Genomic DNA, 15,061 nt, shown 5'->3' with positions numbered 1-15,061 from the left:
CTTATTCAAGCACATTTTTATTTTGGACAATTCCTCTGATAATGAAATCTTGTCTTTGGAATATCAGGAAAAAATATTCATTTAGTAGAATCATAGAAACCTCAAAGGTCAGAGAGTCTGACTCCTACTTGAAGTATAAATACCTGGCAGAGAGGATAACTATTTTTTTTTAACAGCCCCATCAAATGAAAAAGTCACTACATCAATACACGCTCACATATGTATATTTGTGTGTGTGTGTGTGTGTGTGTGTGTGTGTGTGTGTGTGTGTGTGTGTGTGAGAAACTATGTGCCAGGAACTGTGCAGGTCATGGGAATACAAATACAAAAAAAAAATACAATTACAGATACAGAAAATGGTTAATGAAATGCTCTATTTCTTTTCTGGAGAGTTCCAATAATTAGAGAAATTCTTTCTTATATTAAAAGAAAACATGGTCAGCTTCTACCTACCGGTTCTAGTTGTGTTTCCTAGAACATTATAGAAGAACCCTAACCCTTCTCCCACATGACAGTTCTCTTAATACTTGAGAGAGTACTCAACAATCGCTTGAGTCTTTGAATCTTTTCTTCCCGTGCTAGTATTCTTTCCCTTACCTCCATCATTTGCTCTGATAACTTTTGGAGCACTATCTTTGCTCTCAGTCCTGCTCAGTTAATTTTTCACATCTATAGAGAAGATGATTTCAAACAAACCATTTTCATAAATAGACCATGGGAAGCATTTTTCACCTATATAAATTTCCAGTGCCAACAACTTGTAAACATTTTTCTCATAACTGTTTAGCTTGTAAAAAGATTGTTTTCTCTCCTTTCCTACACCACTTTCCAACTGTGTTTTTTTTTAATTGCACCATTCAAGCATAGTAATAAGCTTCAACTTAATGATCACTGACATTAATGATTTTAACTGAACTTTGGCCAATCATAGGCCAGGAATTTAATTAAGCTTCTGCTCTATCAGGTCATGATAATTTAAACGATCTGATATAATGAAGGCTTCAACTCTCTCTCTACACACACACACACACACACACACACACACACACACCCTCTCTCATGGCCTCATGCACATAATGAGACAAAATATTGAAATGCTGTTCTCTCAATTTATAGCAAATTTGGAAAAAAAGAAAAAATACATATTCCTTGATAAAGATTAAATAACATACATGCCCCACATGTTGTTAACTATTCAAATACAATTCAGTTAAACATTCCTATTAAATGCATACTATGTTCTAAGCATTATACTATGTACAGGGATACTAAGTACTAGGTAAGAAATGAGCCATGTTTTTCTTAAAAGAGTATAATAGTGAAAAGGACAAGTAGAAAAATAATAATGATACAAAAGAGAGGATGATAAAGCAACCGACCTACAGGTAATTATTAAGTATCCCTTATGTGCCAAGCACTATGCTATAATTCAGACCAAATGCCAGAAGAAATTTTATTGGGAAAGCCATTTTCATATGGGATAGGGCATCTCAGAAGTCTTTATAGAAGGGTTGGCTCATGATTTGGAATGGAAAAAGAGATGGAATTTATAGAGATGAAGTGGGAAGAATCTTTTTTAGGCATGGAGTATTGCAAAAGCAAAATAGACGGGACAGGAGGACAGAATCATGTTGATACGGAAAATATAAAGCTATAAAAGGTCATTGTGATTGTGAGAAAAGATAATGGAAGAATAAATAAGCATGCAAGGTAGGAAAGAATAGAAGCCAGGAATCAAAATGCAGAATTTTAGAGTTAAGAATTTTAGGCTTTTGATGATTGTCCTTTTAACCTGCTCTGGTGGGTTGCATATGTAAAATGGAAATGGAAGTCATAGGGTTAAAAAGTTCAAAGATTCATGAGGGCAGGATTTTAAATGGATCATCAGGGCAGATATCCAAGCCCATCAAGGATGATGGCAGAAGACACAGTGTAGAGAAAGCCTAAACAAGGTACCACAATCATGGGAAAATGTTGGAGAGTAGCCAAGAGGTTGTAGAAGACAACAGAAAGAATCCAGGAGAAAGAGGTTTAGTCATAGGATTGGTTATTGAGAGAACAATTGTCCATACCTGGCAGTGGGGAGAAATATTTAAAAAGAATGATCACCAGTGAATGCACTAACAGTGTTGTAGAATGTACAGAGATGTGGTTTTCAGGTAATATTAGAAGCTAGAAGAAATGTAAGGAAAAGATTAAGGATGAAGAGTAGCTTGATAACAATGGTACAGAATTTCCATTACACTGTTAATGTACACTACTTAACCAACAGGAGGAGGCTTTTCATTTTATAACTTTATTGTCTTAAATATCTTCATGTTGTTTTAAATAAATGTCAGTTGGACAGTTAATACACATTTATTAAATGCCTACTATATGCCAGTCACTCTGCTTTTGGAAACGTTCGCTAACCTCCCTGGATATGTTTTCTCATTTGTAAAATGAGAATGTTGGACTAAATGTTCTCAAAGTTTTCTTCTTCTATGAAAACCAGAAGAGTACGGTTACAAAGTTCTCTTTTCCTACAAGACACTTTTATGACATCAGTGAAAACACTTCAAAAGTGCTTTCTTTTTTAAAAAATTTATTTAAAGGAAACCTTAAATATAAGCTAAAGCATTTTTAGGGTTAGTCAATGATTTGTTGATGATCTGAAAAGCTTTCTAAATGGAAATCAAAAACTCTTCATTTGAAATTGTTTCCCTGGATTAGCCTGAACTGAAGAGTTCTTTTTTTTAAATTAAATTGCATTTATGAATTTTCAACCTAAGCTATTAGGCATAGTTAACACATTCTTAATGTAAGAAAAATAAGTTATACCAACTTCATAACCTCAGACAAAGATTGGGCCTCTAAAATATTTAGAAAATCGATTATATTGCCATCCATGGACTTTGTTCACATACTCTGAATACCTACTGAAAGTGTACATGGATACCAAGCATTCAATATATGTGCTAAGTGATAGAATTATAGAATAGAGAGGAAGAACAGATATTTTGAGCAAATCTAAAATGAATTAAGTCTAGTATTTATTCATTTGCTTATTTCTTGACAATCTATTTTGACAATTTTATAACATGTAGAATGCCCATGCTACCAAAATCTACTTTGAAGAGCATAGACTGAGAATCCAGGGAATGGTTCAATTTATTCTAGTACTCACATTACCTTAAGTTAACTTCTCTGTGCCTTCATCTTGCCACCTGTAAAAATGGGAATACTATCTAGCCTTATTTAGCTTTTGAGGAGGTTGTGATAATAAAATGAAATCATAAAAATTAAAGTTATTTGTGTTGTTCCACATAATAGGTGCTTACTAAATGTTTATTGAACTGATTTTTTAAAGAATAATACCAGTTGGGTAATGGTAATGATGAATTCAAAATAACGGTTTGATATCTTTGTGCTTGAAAGCATAACATCTATAATAATTTTCTTATCAATAATTCATGATATTGTCTCTGCTTCATAGCTTACTTAATATTGCACATTCTGATATAGTTATGCCATCTTTTACTTTATACTGAATTGATTTCAGTATCCTTTATTCTTGATTTGGAACTATAATACAAAATAAACATTCACATGTCAAAATATAACATCACTTAAATGATTTTAAAACATTAAAATAACATGAGAAGAAAAAAAGAGAGATGATAGACGTTTTGGTGGTCTAAAACAGAAACACTGAATGTGTTTTGATCTCCTATATAAGTGTTTTATTTTCTAACTCTGCTGACTTTGGGTTTTGTTGTGTCTATTGTTATTAAACATTTTCATGTTTAAATTTTAAAATTATGTGAATTTGTAGGTACCAAAAATGTTTCAAAAGTAATCACCTAGCTTCCCATGTCTCAGCCTAAAACTGAAGGTGAGAAATATGTCACCAAATCATCATTTACAAGTAATTTTCTACCCAGCTTCTTTTTTTATTACTAAATGACTTAATCTGGAAAAAAAAAACTATTGAGTTCATAAATATCATTTTAAAATAAACTTACAATTTACTCATTGATTCAGCAGTGTTTGAAGTTTTAATTAGATTAAGAGTTTATCTCAGGTTTTTTTTTTAGCTGACCCTACTTTTAGTCAAAGGAAGACAAGTTTGTAAATCTTTTTTACCATGATAAATGTTGCTCTTTACCCATGTGTAGTTTATATTTGTACAAAAATTGCCACTGTATTTTAATATATTTTTTTTCTTTTGTGTATTACTCATGTCTTCTATGCAGACTCCCAGGCCTTTAAACATCATCAAACAGAACAATGGTGAGCAGATCATTAGGAGACGGACGAGAAAGCGCCTTAACCCAGAGGCACTTCAGGTTGATCAGCTAAACAAACAGCAGAGGGGTAGCGGTGAGGAGCAAGTCAATGGAAGCCCGTTAGAGAGGAGGTCAGAGGATCATTTAACTGAAGGTCACCAGAGAGAAATTCAGCTCCCCAGCCTGAGTAAATATGAGGCCCAGGGTTCATTGACTAAAAGCCATTCTGCTCAGCAGCCAATATTGGTCAGCCAAACTCTGGATATTCACAAAAGGATGCAACCTTTGCACATTCAGATAAAAAGTCCTCAGGAAAGTACTGGAGACCCAGGAAATAGTTCATCAGTATCAGAAGGGAAAGGAAGTTCTGAGAGAGGCAGTCCAATAGAAAAATACATGAGACCTGCAAAACACCCAAATTATTCACCACCAGGAAGCCCTATTGAAAAGTATCAGTACCCACTTTTTGGACTTCCATTTGTACACAATGACTTCCAGAGTGAAGCAGATTGGCTGCGATTCTGGAGTAAATATAAGCTGTCAGTTCCTGGGAATCCGCACTACTTGAGTCATGTGCCTGGCCTACCAAACCCTTGCCAAAACTATGTGCCTTATCCCACCTTTAATCTGCCTCCTCATTTTTCAGCTGTTGGATCAGACAATGACATTCCTCTAGATTTGGCGATCAAGCATTCCAGACCTGGGCCAACTGCAAATGGTGCCTCTAAGGAAAAAACTAAGGCTCCATCAAATGTTAAAAATGAAGGTCCCTTGAATGTAGTAAAAACAGAGAAAGTTGATAGAAGTACTCAAGATGAACTTTCAACAAAATGTGTGCACTGTGGCATTGTCTTTCTGGATGAAGTGATGTATGCTTTGCATATGAGTTGCCATGGTGACAGTGGACCTTTCCAGTGCAGCATATGCCAGCATCTTTGCACGGACAAGTATGACTTCACCACTCACATCCAGAGGGGCCTACATAGGAACAATGCACAAGCCGAAAAAAATGGAAAACCTAAAGAGTAAAACCTTAGCACTTAGCACAATTAAATAGAAATAGGTTTTCTTGATGGGAATTCAATAGCTTGTAATGTCTTATGAAGACCTATAAAAACACTTCATAGATCCTACCTTATCCAGTATAAAATCTCTCATTATTTACCTTTTTTTTTTCCTTCTTTTCTTTTGATGTGTGGGTTACCAAGAGTCAAAAGTGAAATGAATAGTGGTCAATGGGAAAGGAAGATGGTAGCAATTAACATTTGGAACCTGATAAATCAAAACTATCTTGAATAAAGTGTACCATGGCATATATCCCTAAGAAATACCTTTAGACCTCAGTTATTTTGGTTGTTCAGAATGAACAAAATATATCTATATGCATGTATGCAATGTATGTGACTATATACATACATATGTATATATAAAATGGTGATATAAGGGACTGACCTGATTACTTGTTGAGAAACTCAGAAGTAGTGGCCTAATTTTTTTTTTTACTATAACATGAAATCCTGCGCATAAAAAAAGAGATGAAAAAGATTCTCAGAGCTCTTCTTTTCTTCAGGGCAGCTAAAAGAATGGCAAAAGTTGAATAGTGGACAAGTACCCTAATTACCCTCTTTGGCAAAATTGCTTATATGAACACAGAAATGCAAGTTGGGGTTAAGATTTTGTGAGGAGAAAGGAGCAAGGAAAAATAAAGATGGTAGCAAAACGTCTTCAGCTATGTCCCAATGCTCACCAGTCATTTAGTTTGTAATTTGGGCTAAGTTGGGCTCAGGTGTATGCATTGTTATAAACACTGTCCTTAAAGCTTACATAGTGATTTCACCTTGGCCTTTCTTTTCTTGGGTGAAGAACCAGTTTTTTTTTCTCAGACACTACTTGGTCACTAACCCCAGCTGGCACAATATAATGAAAGGAATCCCTTCAGTTCAAACAGCTAGTTGAATAATAAGATCAGATTGTGGGCCTGGTTTATAGAGAACATTATCTCCACAGGGTAACCTGCTGTATTTATTTATTTTTTTTTCTGGTTAAATATACTTTCAAAACTTTGTGGTCAGGCAGAGTCTAAGGTTACTTTTACCACAGACTGACAGTTGGTATATGTACTGGTCAATCCCTTCAGTAGACTTCTTCCAGGTTTAGCTAAATAGCATTAAATAGAATTCTTAGAAGTGTGTCCTCATAGTACTTTTAATACTTAAAGCTTTGTAAAACTATCCATGAAGGGAAAGCTCCTCAGCATAACTGCTCAGGGAAATAGGGCTCAATAACTGAACATTAAATAATTGGTTAAAGGTGCTGTTAGACGATTCCTCAATGCTTGCTACAAGGATGTACAAGGACTGACTTTAATAATTTGCATTATATTGTCCCAACCAGTAGTTTATTATTATTGTTATTATTATTATTTTGCCACGGAGATGTAGAAGATATTACAAGCTACTGGATGCACTGTCAGATTAACTTATTTCATTAAAGAAGTTGGGAGAACAAATAGAAAAAAAACTTATTTTTCTAGTAAATATTAATGTATTACATTTCAAATAATGGTGCCTGACATATTGAATAATTATTTTCTACAGTGTACGTATGCAACAAAGATATTCCATCATGCATTAGAGTCAGTTCTGGCTCTGCCTCGCTGTTTACATTTGCAAATGTAGCAAACAAGGTAATGAAGCAACTCTTTCTATTGCAGTAGATATCTTCTTTTTGTGTGTGTGTGTGCATTAAAGTTGTAAACGGTAACATGAAATGAATGAAATTTCTTGACATAATGGTATGGAAAATAAGAAGGAAATGAAAATATTTTTATGCCTACTTAGGAAAAAAAAGGGTAGCACTATTCATTCCAAGTACATTTTTTTTAAATTCTTAAGCTCTTAACTCACATTGTTATGCTTAAAATGATAAACATATATTCTCTTTTTATTGCTTTGTCTGTTTCAAATGAAACATTTCAGAAATTATTTTGATAAGTGCCATTGGACTACTCGGCACCCATGTTTTTATTGCATTCTGTAGTAGCATCGCGTTCCATTTTTACAATATTATGCAGTTGCTTTTTTCTTCTTGTTTGGGTTCCTTTCTTTTTCCACAGTGCAGGGTCTTAATCTCTTCAAGTTGGATGGCCAAGATTGCTCAACTGGTTCGTGAATGTTGCAGTAAATGGATTTAAAATGTCTATCCAATATTATGTTGTCATTTCCATCTTTGCATTTTTTTAATGTTTAAAAAAAAAATCAGGACTAAGTCCTCTGCTTGAGTTTCATTGTGAAGGGTCCTATTCTGATCTCACTTACATCTCGCGTAGCTCTAATATTCTCATAAGTGAAAGGAAAAAGTGGCATAATTAGCACTTGTACTCAAACGATAGCATATCATTTTCTTTCTGATAGAATGTTGATACCCATGTCTCAAAACTAGACCAACAAAATTGAGGGATATCAGAGGAGAGGTGTCTGTCCTAACCAACAAACAAAAATTTGTTCAAAGTTTTCTAAGGAAAATAATAAAAAGCCATGCATAATTTTAACAGCCTACAAGCAACAGTGTGTGGACAGCTCATACCCAGCTCAATGCCAGAAGTTTTCACTCACTGGGGCAGTATTATAAGTATAACATTTTCACTTGGAAGGAATTATTCCTGAAATAATTTCTTTAGTGTGTTAGACACAAGTAGGCTGCTCAATATAGGTGTGCATGCCTTCCTTGCCATCCCTTTTTCCTCCCTCACAACAGATACAGCAGCTAAGACCAACACATGGAAGATGTTTAAAAAAACAAAAAAAACAAAAAACAACAACTATACTTGGGCATATTTATCTTCAGTCTTTTTTCTGCATACTTCTTAGTTAGCATTGCTTTGATGAATCTTCTTCCACACACCTCATTCATTCTTATTTTTCTTGTTGCTTATGGATGGTGGGTGGGATATCGAAAAGGATTTTTTTTCATTTTTTTAAATTCTTCATATAAGGTGACACTAAAAGTGACCCCTTTTCCCCCTTTATTTGTCAAAATCTAGACTGCCTCTTCGTCCCGTCTCTTAGGAAACAGTAAGATTAACAGTGGTGAGGTTTTTATTTGTTTGTTTGTTCTTAGCTTTTAGAATAAACTCACCCTGGTTTAAGGTCCTCATGGTCAGTTTTGAAACAGGGCTTTCTTCTCAGTATCCCAAGGTGCTCTTTTAGTGATTTTTGCCCCCATTGGCAAAGGACATTCCTATGCAGAGTACCTTTTGTTAGTATGTCCTGAATATTCAATAACTGCATATCCTGAATAATGATTCTTATCAAACCTGATGTGGACCAGTTCTGACCGTTTCTCTCCTTTTGTCCTCTTTTTTATCCTTCTGTCTCATACATAAACCCACACTTTGACTGTTGTTTGGGATGGAAAAATAGTTTACAGCCAGCACACTTCTGAAGATTGAGTTTTAAGAGATACGCACCTGTAAGTGTCCAAGAAAAGGATAGTACTCTACATGTTGACATGATCACTATGTTATACAAATGAGGGAAATATAGTGTGCCCAGTCTTCTCTACATGACATATTGAGATGTTCTAAAAAGTCTACTCTTAAGATAGTGATGTTTCGTTCTCAACTGTTCTCTTTTAGTGAAGGTAGATTTTAGAAAACAAGCATGGGGATTCTTTTCTAAGGTTATATTAATGAAAAGGAAAAAAAAATATTACTCTTAACAGCTCTTTGTTGAAGCCTGTGGTAGCACATTATGTTAATGATTGCACATCTGCACATAATCTATTATGATCCAATGCAATTACAGCTCCAAAAATATTAAATATGTATATATTTTAAATGCCTGAGGAAAATACATTTTTCTTAGTTAATTGAAGATTATCAATACTGCTATAAAATAAAGGAATTATTAGCCTCTTGCTGTGTGGCTGCAAAGTATCACAAGGTAACCTGTCTTGACACCTCTGAACTGCTTGCTTGCTAAGTCAGTGAACATTAAATTACTTCTAGGAGGTGAGATGTTTGCCACCTTTGGGGACTATGAAAGTTGGAATACCAAAGCAGGGCTGCTGGTCATTTGTATCTTATAACCCAGCCTCTGACCTAAAGATTTGATATTGCAATTTCTACCTATCATTGAGTGAAGTCCCCATTGAAAACTAAAGATGCCTTTGGTCAGCAAGATGGGTAAAAACTTGCTGACTGCCATGGATCAGATGAGAACAGTACCTAAACCTCAACCTGAACATTATGCCAATATGTTAATAAAAGGTAGGTACAATTATGCAACTGTACATGAGGAAAGGTTGAAAAACAAAGTATGAGTCCTCTGGAAGTCCAGTGTTATTTTTCCCAATGAATACTTTGACCAGAAGGTATGATTCCTGCCTCCAAAAGGGACTTACTTTTTGCTTTTCTATTGCTATTTCATGGATGTTTGATACATGTGATCCTGATACCAATCATAGCAATGAGAAATCATCCAGGGAAAGTTGCATGAATATTCATAGTAGTAAAGAGTTCTGGCAACTTCTAGGCCAGAATTCCTTCCAGTTGATGATAAAGGAAACGGGAAATTCAACATCAGCCCACATATGACAACTGGATTACATATGCTCATGGGTTCCACTCTAGAAAAGAAAGGTAGAATTGCCTATTTCATATTGTGTTCTACTCCCAGAGAAAAGAAAAAAAAATCATTTTATTGTGGGATTCTTTTTTTTGACATTCTTTGGAGAATATAAGCTTTTGTCATTCAAAAATCCAGATTCTGGCTTTCCTTCTTTTCCCCGTCTCTTTCACTCCACCTCCATTACATGACCTAAGTCATGTAAGTCACTTGCAACCTCTTTGTGCCTCAGGTTCTTTCACTGTACAATGGGAAAGATAAATAAATAAAATACATTATTAATAATAGTAATAATGTAGTACTTATTTGGAAAGCACTTTGAGGTCCTTGGCTGCAAGACACAGTACAAGTGCCAAGTAGTATTATGTAGCTAAGGAGCTTCTTTAAATCCTTAGCTCCCAAGGACCAGAAAAGGTTAGGATTGTTGTTTTATTTTTTGTCTTTGCTTTTTTTTTTTTTCTTTTGTAGATGAGCTGTAAATATTCTCATTATACAGTCTATAGTGAAGACTGTGGAAAGGCAAAACTATTACAAGGCTGATAAAAATCATGGTTTTAATGGCTACCAACAAGGCAACTAACACTGATAGTAATACTATGCCAAATTGCTTAACATGGACTGTTTTGACAACAACATAGATGATTGGGTGGGGGTGGGGTGGGATGGGGTGGGAAACATCTCAAAATGCCAATGTAAATTTACCTTGCAGCAATATTCACCAGCAGAAATGTCTTTCATATGGAATGATTTCATGTTGCTAAGAAAAAAAATTCAATTTGTAGTCCTGATTTGAACTTTAGAATGTTGGCTATTATTGTTCTGTCCTTACAACACATGGAATTTTTTATTTTATTTTATTTTATTTTTATTTTTATTTTATTTTATTTTGGTTTTCATAGTGCATGTTCATTTCTACTCACAACATGTTCTTGGTGTATTTCTTATGCAAACAATCTTCAGGCAGCAAAGATGTCTGTTACATCTAAACTTGAATAATAAAGTTTTACCACCAGTTATAAATGATGGTGTTGGTATGGTTTATACAGATACACTTGCATCCATATAGCTTCAGGGAATGAGGAAAGGAAGGGCTGGAGTGATCTGGTATGAAGGATTCAATTAGTTTTTAGACTGCTTGGCCCATGTGGGTTCTGGGACAGAATTTTTTCAACTAGGGATCCATGAGAAATCGCTTTTGTTTGGCTTTGCTCAGTGTTTAGTAGTTTCTTTTCTAATCTAGCCAATTAACATTATTAGAAAAAATGAAAAAAAAGTAGAAAAATGTACAGAAATGGAGTAAAAGCACCTACTTTTGATGAGTTCACAGTCTCAAGAACATGTATGCTAAGATAAATATGACAACACTTAAAGACAACTTTAAGAATTCGAATTAATATAGTCATAAGAGAAAAGTCAAGTTCTAAATGAGGATGGAGAAAACATTAGCAAAGATGTTAGAGTCTATAGAAGCAAAATAATCTAGATAAGAAAATAACTTTAAAATGATGTTTAAAGTGAATTATTTTCAGTAAAATTAAGTTACCTGTTATGGAACATATTTTAGTAGAGGAGGGAACAAGCATTTATTAAGTGCCTACTGAGTACCAGGCACTGTGCTAAATGCATTACAGATGGCATCTTATTTGATTCTTGCAAGACATTGTGAAATTTTACAGGTGAGGAAACTGAGGCAGTCATTTATAGAAACAGTTATAGAACTGTTACTTTTTATTTAGGGTAGGAGAAAGAAGAGTAAGTTAGCACTCAGTCCTGTATGTCCAAGTTTCTTCTTCTCATTCACTAAACTCCCACTTATTCCCTTCATCCTCCACTATTGCAGAACTGAAATTGTAGACAACTATGCTGTCCCTGTGTAGTCTGACCAGAGGACAAGATGAGTAGGATTCCATTGTGTATGTGTTTGAGTCCAGTGCACCTCTGATTGTGCCAACAGGCACTAAAGCAATGAGTTTCTTGATGAGTAGCTATTTGATCATGTTCCTGGAACAATGATGCTTCAAACCACAACCTCAAAAAGAAAATAAATATGAACAATACCATTCAATTTTTATGCAATTCCTTTTGTGCTTTTTCTTTCTTCTATAATTCTGCTCACTCCACCCTCCTCTTCCCCACAATTGAGGTGGGGGTAGCAAGCTGACATATTCAAATTACTACCCTCATAACAAGATGAGACTCTAAAAAGTCCATAAAAGTTGACAAGAGGGTGACAAGTGATATTTCTTTTTTCTCCCCTACACAAGTTACACAAAAATACCTGAGGGAAGAGAAGAAACAAAGAGGATCTGAAATTATTACAAACTGTTTTATGACTATAAATCACATATTTAGGAGGAAATAAAATTTATATTTAAAACTAGTTATTTTAATTTCATAGTACTTGCCTACAAGGTACTTAAAATATCTATGATCCTCATATTACTGTACTAATGTATATAGAATGAATTGTACATGACAGTCACTAAGTATTTTCCAAACATCTGGTTCCAAAGCAATATAGGCAAAGGAGCATCATTTCCTTCAGAGTAGCAGTTCTTAAAGTTTGGCATGCAGATCTCTGAGCATCCCAGAGATCGTGTCAGGAGGTGTTCAAGGTCAAGATTCTTTTAAAAATAATATTAAAATGTTATTTGCCTATTGAATTATTTTTTTCTATTTGTCTGTGTTAAGTAGGATTGCCTTGATATATTTCTATCAAAATAACAAATCATAACAGACTGAAGTCAGAGATAGATATGAGAAATCCCATTGCCTTGTATGAAGCTGGAAATTAAAGAGATTTACAAAAATCTATAAAACAATGCTATCCTACACTATTTTGTTGGGAAATATATAGTTATTTTCATTGTAAAAGTTATATTGACATGTAATGGGTTTATTAACATCAATTTAAAATGAATTAAAAATAAATATTTTTTAAAATTACATTTTAATGTCTAATACAGTAAGTCTTTATAATTACACCCCATGAAAACAAAAACTCTTTGGAGCTGTCAATAATTTTTAAGAGTACAAAGGGGTCCTGAAACCAAAAAGTTTGAGAACCATTGCTTCGTAGGAACCACAAAAGGCTGGCAAAGCTGTTTGATAGCTGATAACTAAAGAAAAAGAATATAATAAACATCCCTAGAGGCATGGCAGTAGCAGAATAAAATTTCTCAAACTGGAATTGGAAAAGCTTCGGATGGCAAACAATTCCCAGAACAGCTTACTACCTTCAAACATTTATTAAGCATCTTTATGGACTCCCTCCATGATGAGTGCTGGTCATCATTATGCTAACCTTCCACAATTACTGATTTTAAAACCCATTTAATAGCCTTCATTATTTTCCACAAAGCCTCAAATGTATTTGAAATTTACCCATCTGTAGAGTATGTGTGATTTTATGTATCTGATGATGATAAGATCAAATGTCCTTTCATTTTATAAATGCTTGAAAGGTAGCTTTTTGGGAGGGCAACTAGGTGGAACTATGGATAGTGTTTGGGGCCCAGTGTCAGCAAGACATGAGTTCAAATCTGACCTCAAACACTAGCTATGTGACCATAGATAAGTCACTTGACCTCTGTTTTCCTCATTTTTCTGATCTGTAAAATGGAGATAATAGCAGCACTGACTTTCTGGGGTTGTTGTGAGGATCAAATGAAATAATTGTAAAGCAGCATATTATCTGGTGCAAAGTAAGCACTATATAAATGTTAGCTATTCTTTCATCATCATTATTATTATATATAAATATTTGCATGATATTTTAATTATGTTGAGGAAATAATAACATTAACAATATAATAATTATATCACACTTAACACGTACCTGGCATATAACACTCTGAATATTAGCTATTGTTACTATTATTCAAAGAAAAACTATTTACATGGTCTTTTAGTCATGTTGAAAAAAAATAATAGCAATAACTTATTCTTTTTTTTTTTCTTAGTGAGGCAATTGGGGTTAAGTGACTTGCCCAGAGTCACACAGCTAGGAAGTATTATATGTCTGAGGCTGGATTTGAACTTGGGTCCTCCTGAATGGGCCGGTGCTCTATCCACTGCGCCACCTAACTGCCCCCAGCAATAACTTACTAGCTTCCATCAAAATAATTCTAAAAATTACAGGATAGAATAAAATATTTTTTAAAAAATAAATTAATCCTTTTTTTTAAACAATGCTTCTGCCAATCATTTATTCAATCAGGAAGTATTTATTGTGCCCCTCACTGTGCAAGTGGGCCAAATAGGAAGCAGAATAAATACGACTTGATCTATACAATCAAGTAGCATTCAATCTAAACTTTTAATAAAATATTTTATCTTTGGAAATATTTTTCCTAAATTCCTTCATGACAGTCAGGTCCCCACACTGTCCTCTGTCTTCCCAAATATATTTGCCCTTTCTTTCTTAGTGCCCTCATATAGCAAAAGTAATTCCTAGAGAGCCTAACAATAATATTCCATTATGTCTCTTGGAGAAGTTAAAAAAAATTACCTTTCAGATGAAAAAAAAAGAAATTCTTATGAACGAGACACAATTCTTGGTTTAGTACAAGGTCCCATGCTTAACGACCATCAATCCTCACTGATTTCTAAGGGAGTATTAATTCAATTCAGTTCTGCAAGTGGTTTTTTCTTTCTTTCTCTCTCTTTTTTTTTTTGAACTATCCACTGGTTGCCCACTGACTTTTGAGGGGACATAAACTTTAGATTCAACTTTATCTCTACCCCCATGGGGCTTATAATTGAAGAGGTAGATATGGTACATATTCATCGGAAGAGAAAAGTCTTGCCCTAGATGACAAATGAGGTCAAAGATAAAGCCAAGAAATCCAACTAAAGTTGAAGATGTAAGGCTTCAGATGGCAAAGGATGAAAGAATTGTTTGAGAACAGAATTGAAACATTTTTAGCACTTTCTAAGGTGTTCCTCCACAACATTCCAGAGAAAGAATCTCTTGTTACAGCTAAGTAATGGTATCAAAATCTCTTATACTAATCAAAAAAATGTTGAACATGATTGAAAGGCATAATGAAGGTGGTGTATCTCTTTTCCTTTGCATTGACAGCTAACTGCAAACATGTCAGAGCGGTAGGATTTCTAAAACAATGGAGATTATTTCTAAACTAATGCTGATTTGCCCTTATTTTC

General features: G+C 34.3%; 1 protein-coding gene across 4 annotated transcripts in view; it reads left to right on the top strand.

The window, feature by feature from the left end:
* TRPS1 (transcriptional repressor GATA binding 1) overlaps positions 1–10,915 on the top strand; it is a 304,791-nt gene extending 293,876 nt beyond the window's left edge. For all 4 annotated transcript variants that reach the window (XM_020965428.2, XM_020965426.2, XM_020965423.2 and 1 more), the window contains one exon: positions 4,236–10,915. In XM_020965428.2, the coding sequence (XP_020821087.1) occupies positions 4,236–5,297 (1,062 nt within the window). In that variant the 3' untranslated portion in view covers positions 5,298–10,915. The remainder of the gene's footprint in view (positions 1–4,235) is intronic.
* Positions 10,916–15,061: the final 4,146 nt, after the last annotated feature.

The sequence above is a fragment of the Phascolarctos cinereus genome, unplaced genomic scaffold (genome assembly GCF_003287225.1).
Source record: "Phascolarctos cinereus isolate Bilbo 61053 unplaced genomic scaffold, phaCin_HiC Scaffold_4;HRSCAF=312, whole genome shotgun sequence".
In the NCBI taxonomy this organism is placed as follows: Eukaryota; Metazoa; Chordata; class Mammalia; order Diprotodontia; family Phascolarctidae; genus Phascolarctos; species Phascolarctos cinereus.
This window is presented reverse-complemented; position numbering and strand designations above follow the sequence as displayed.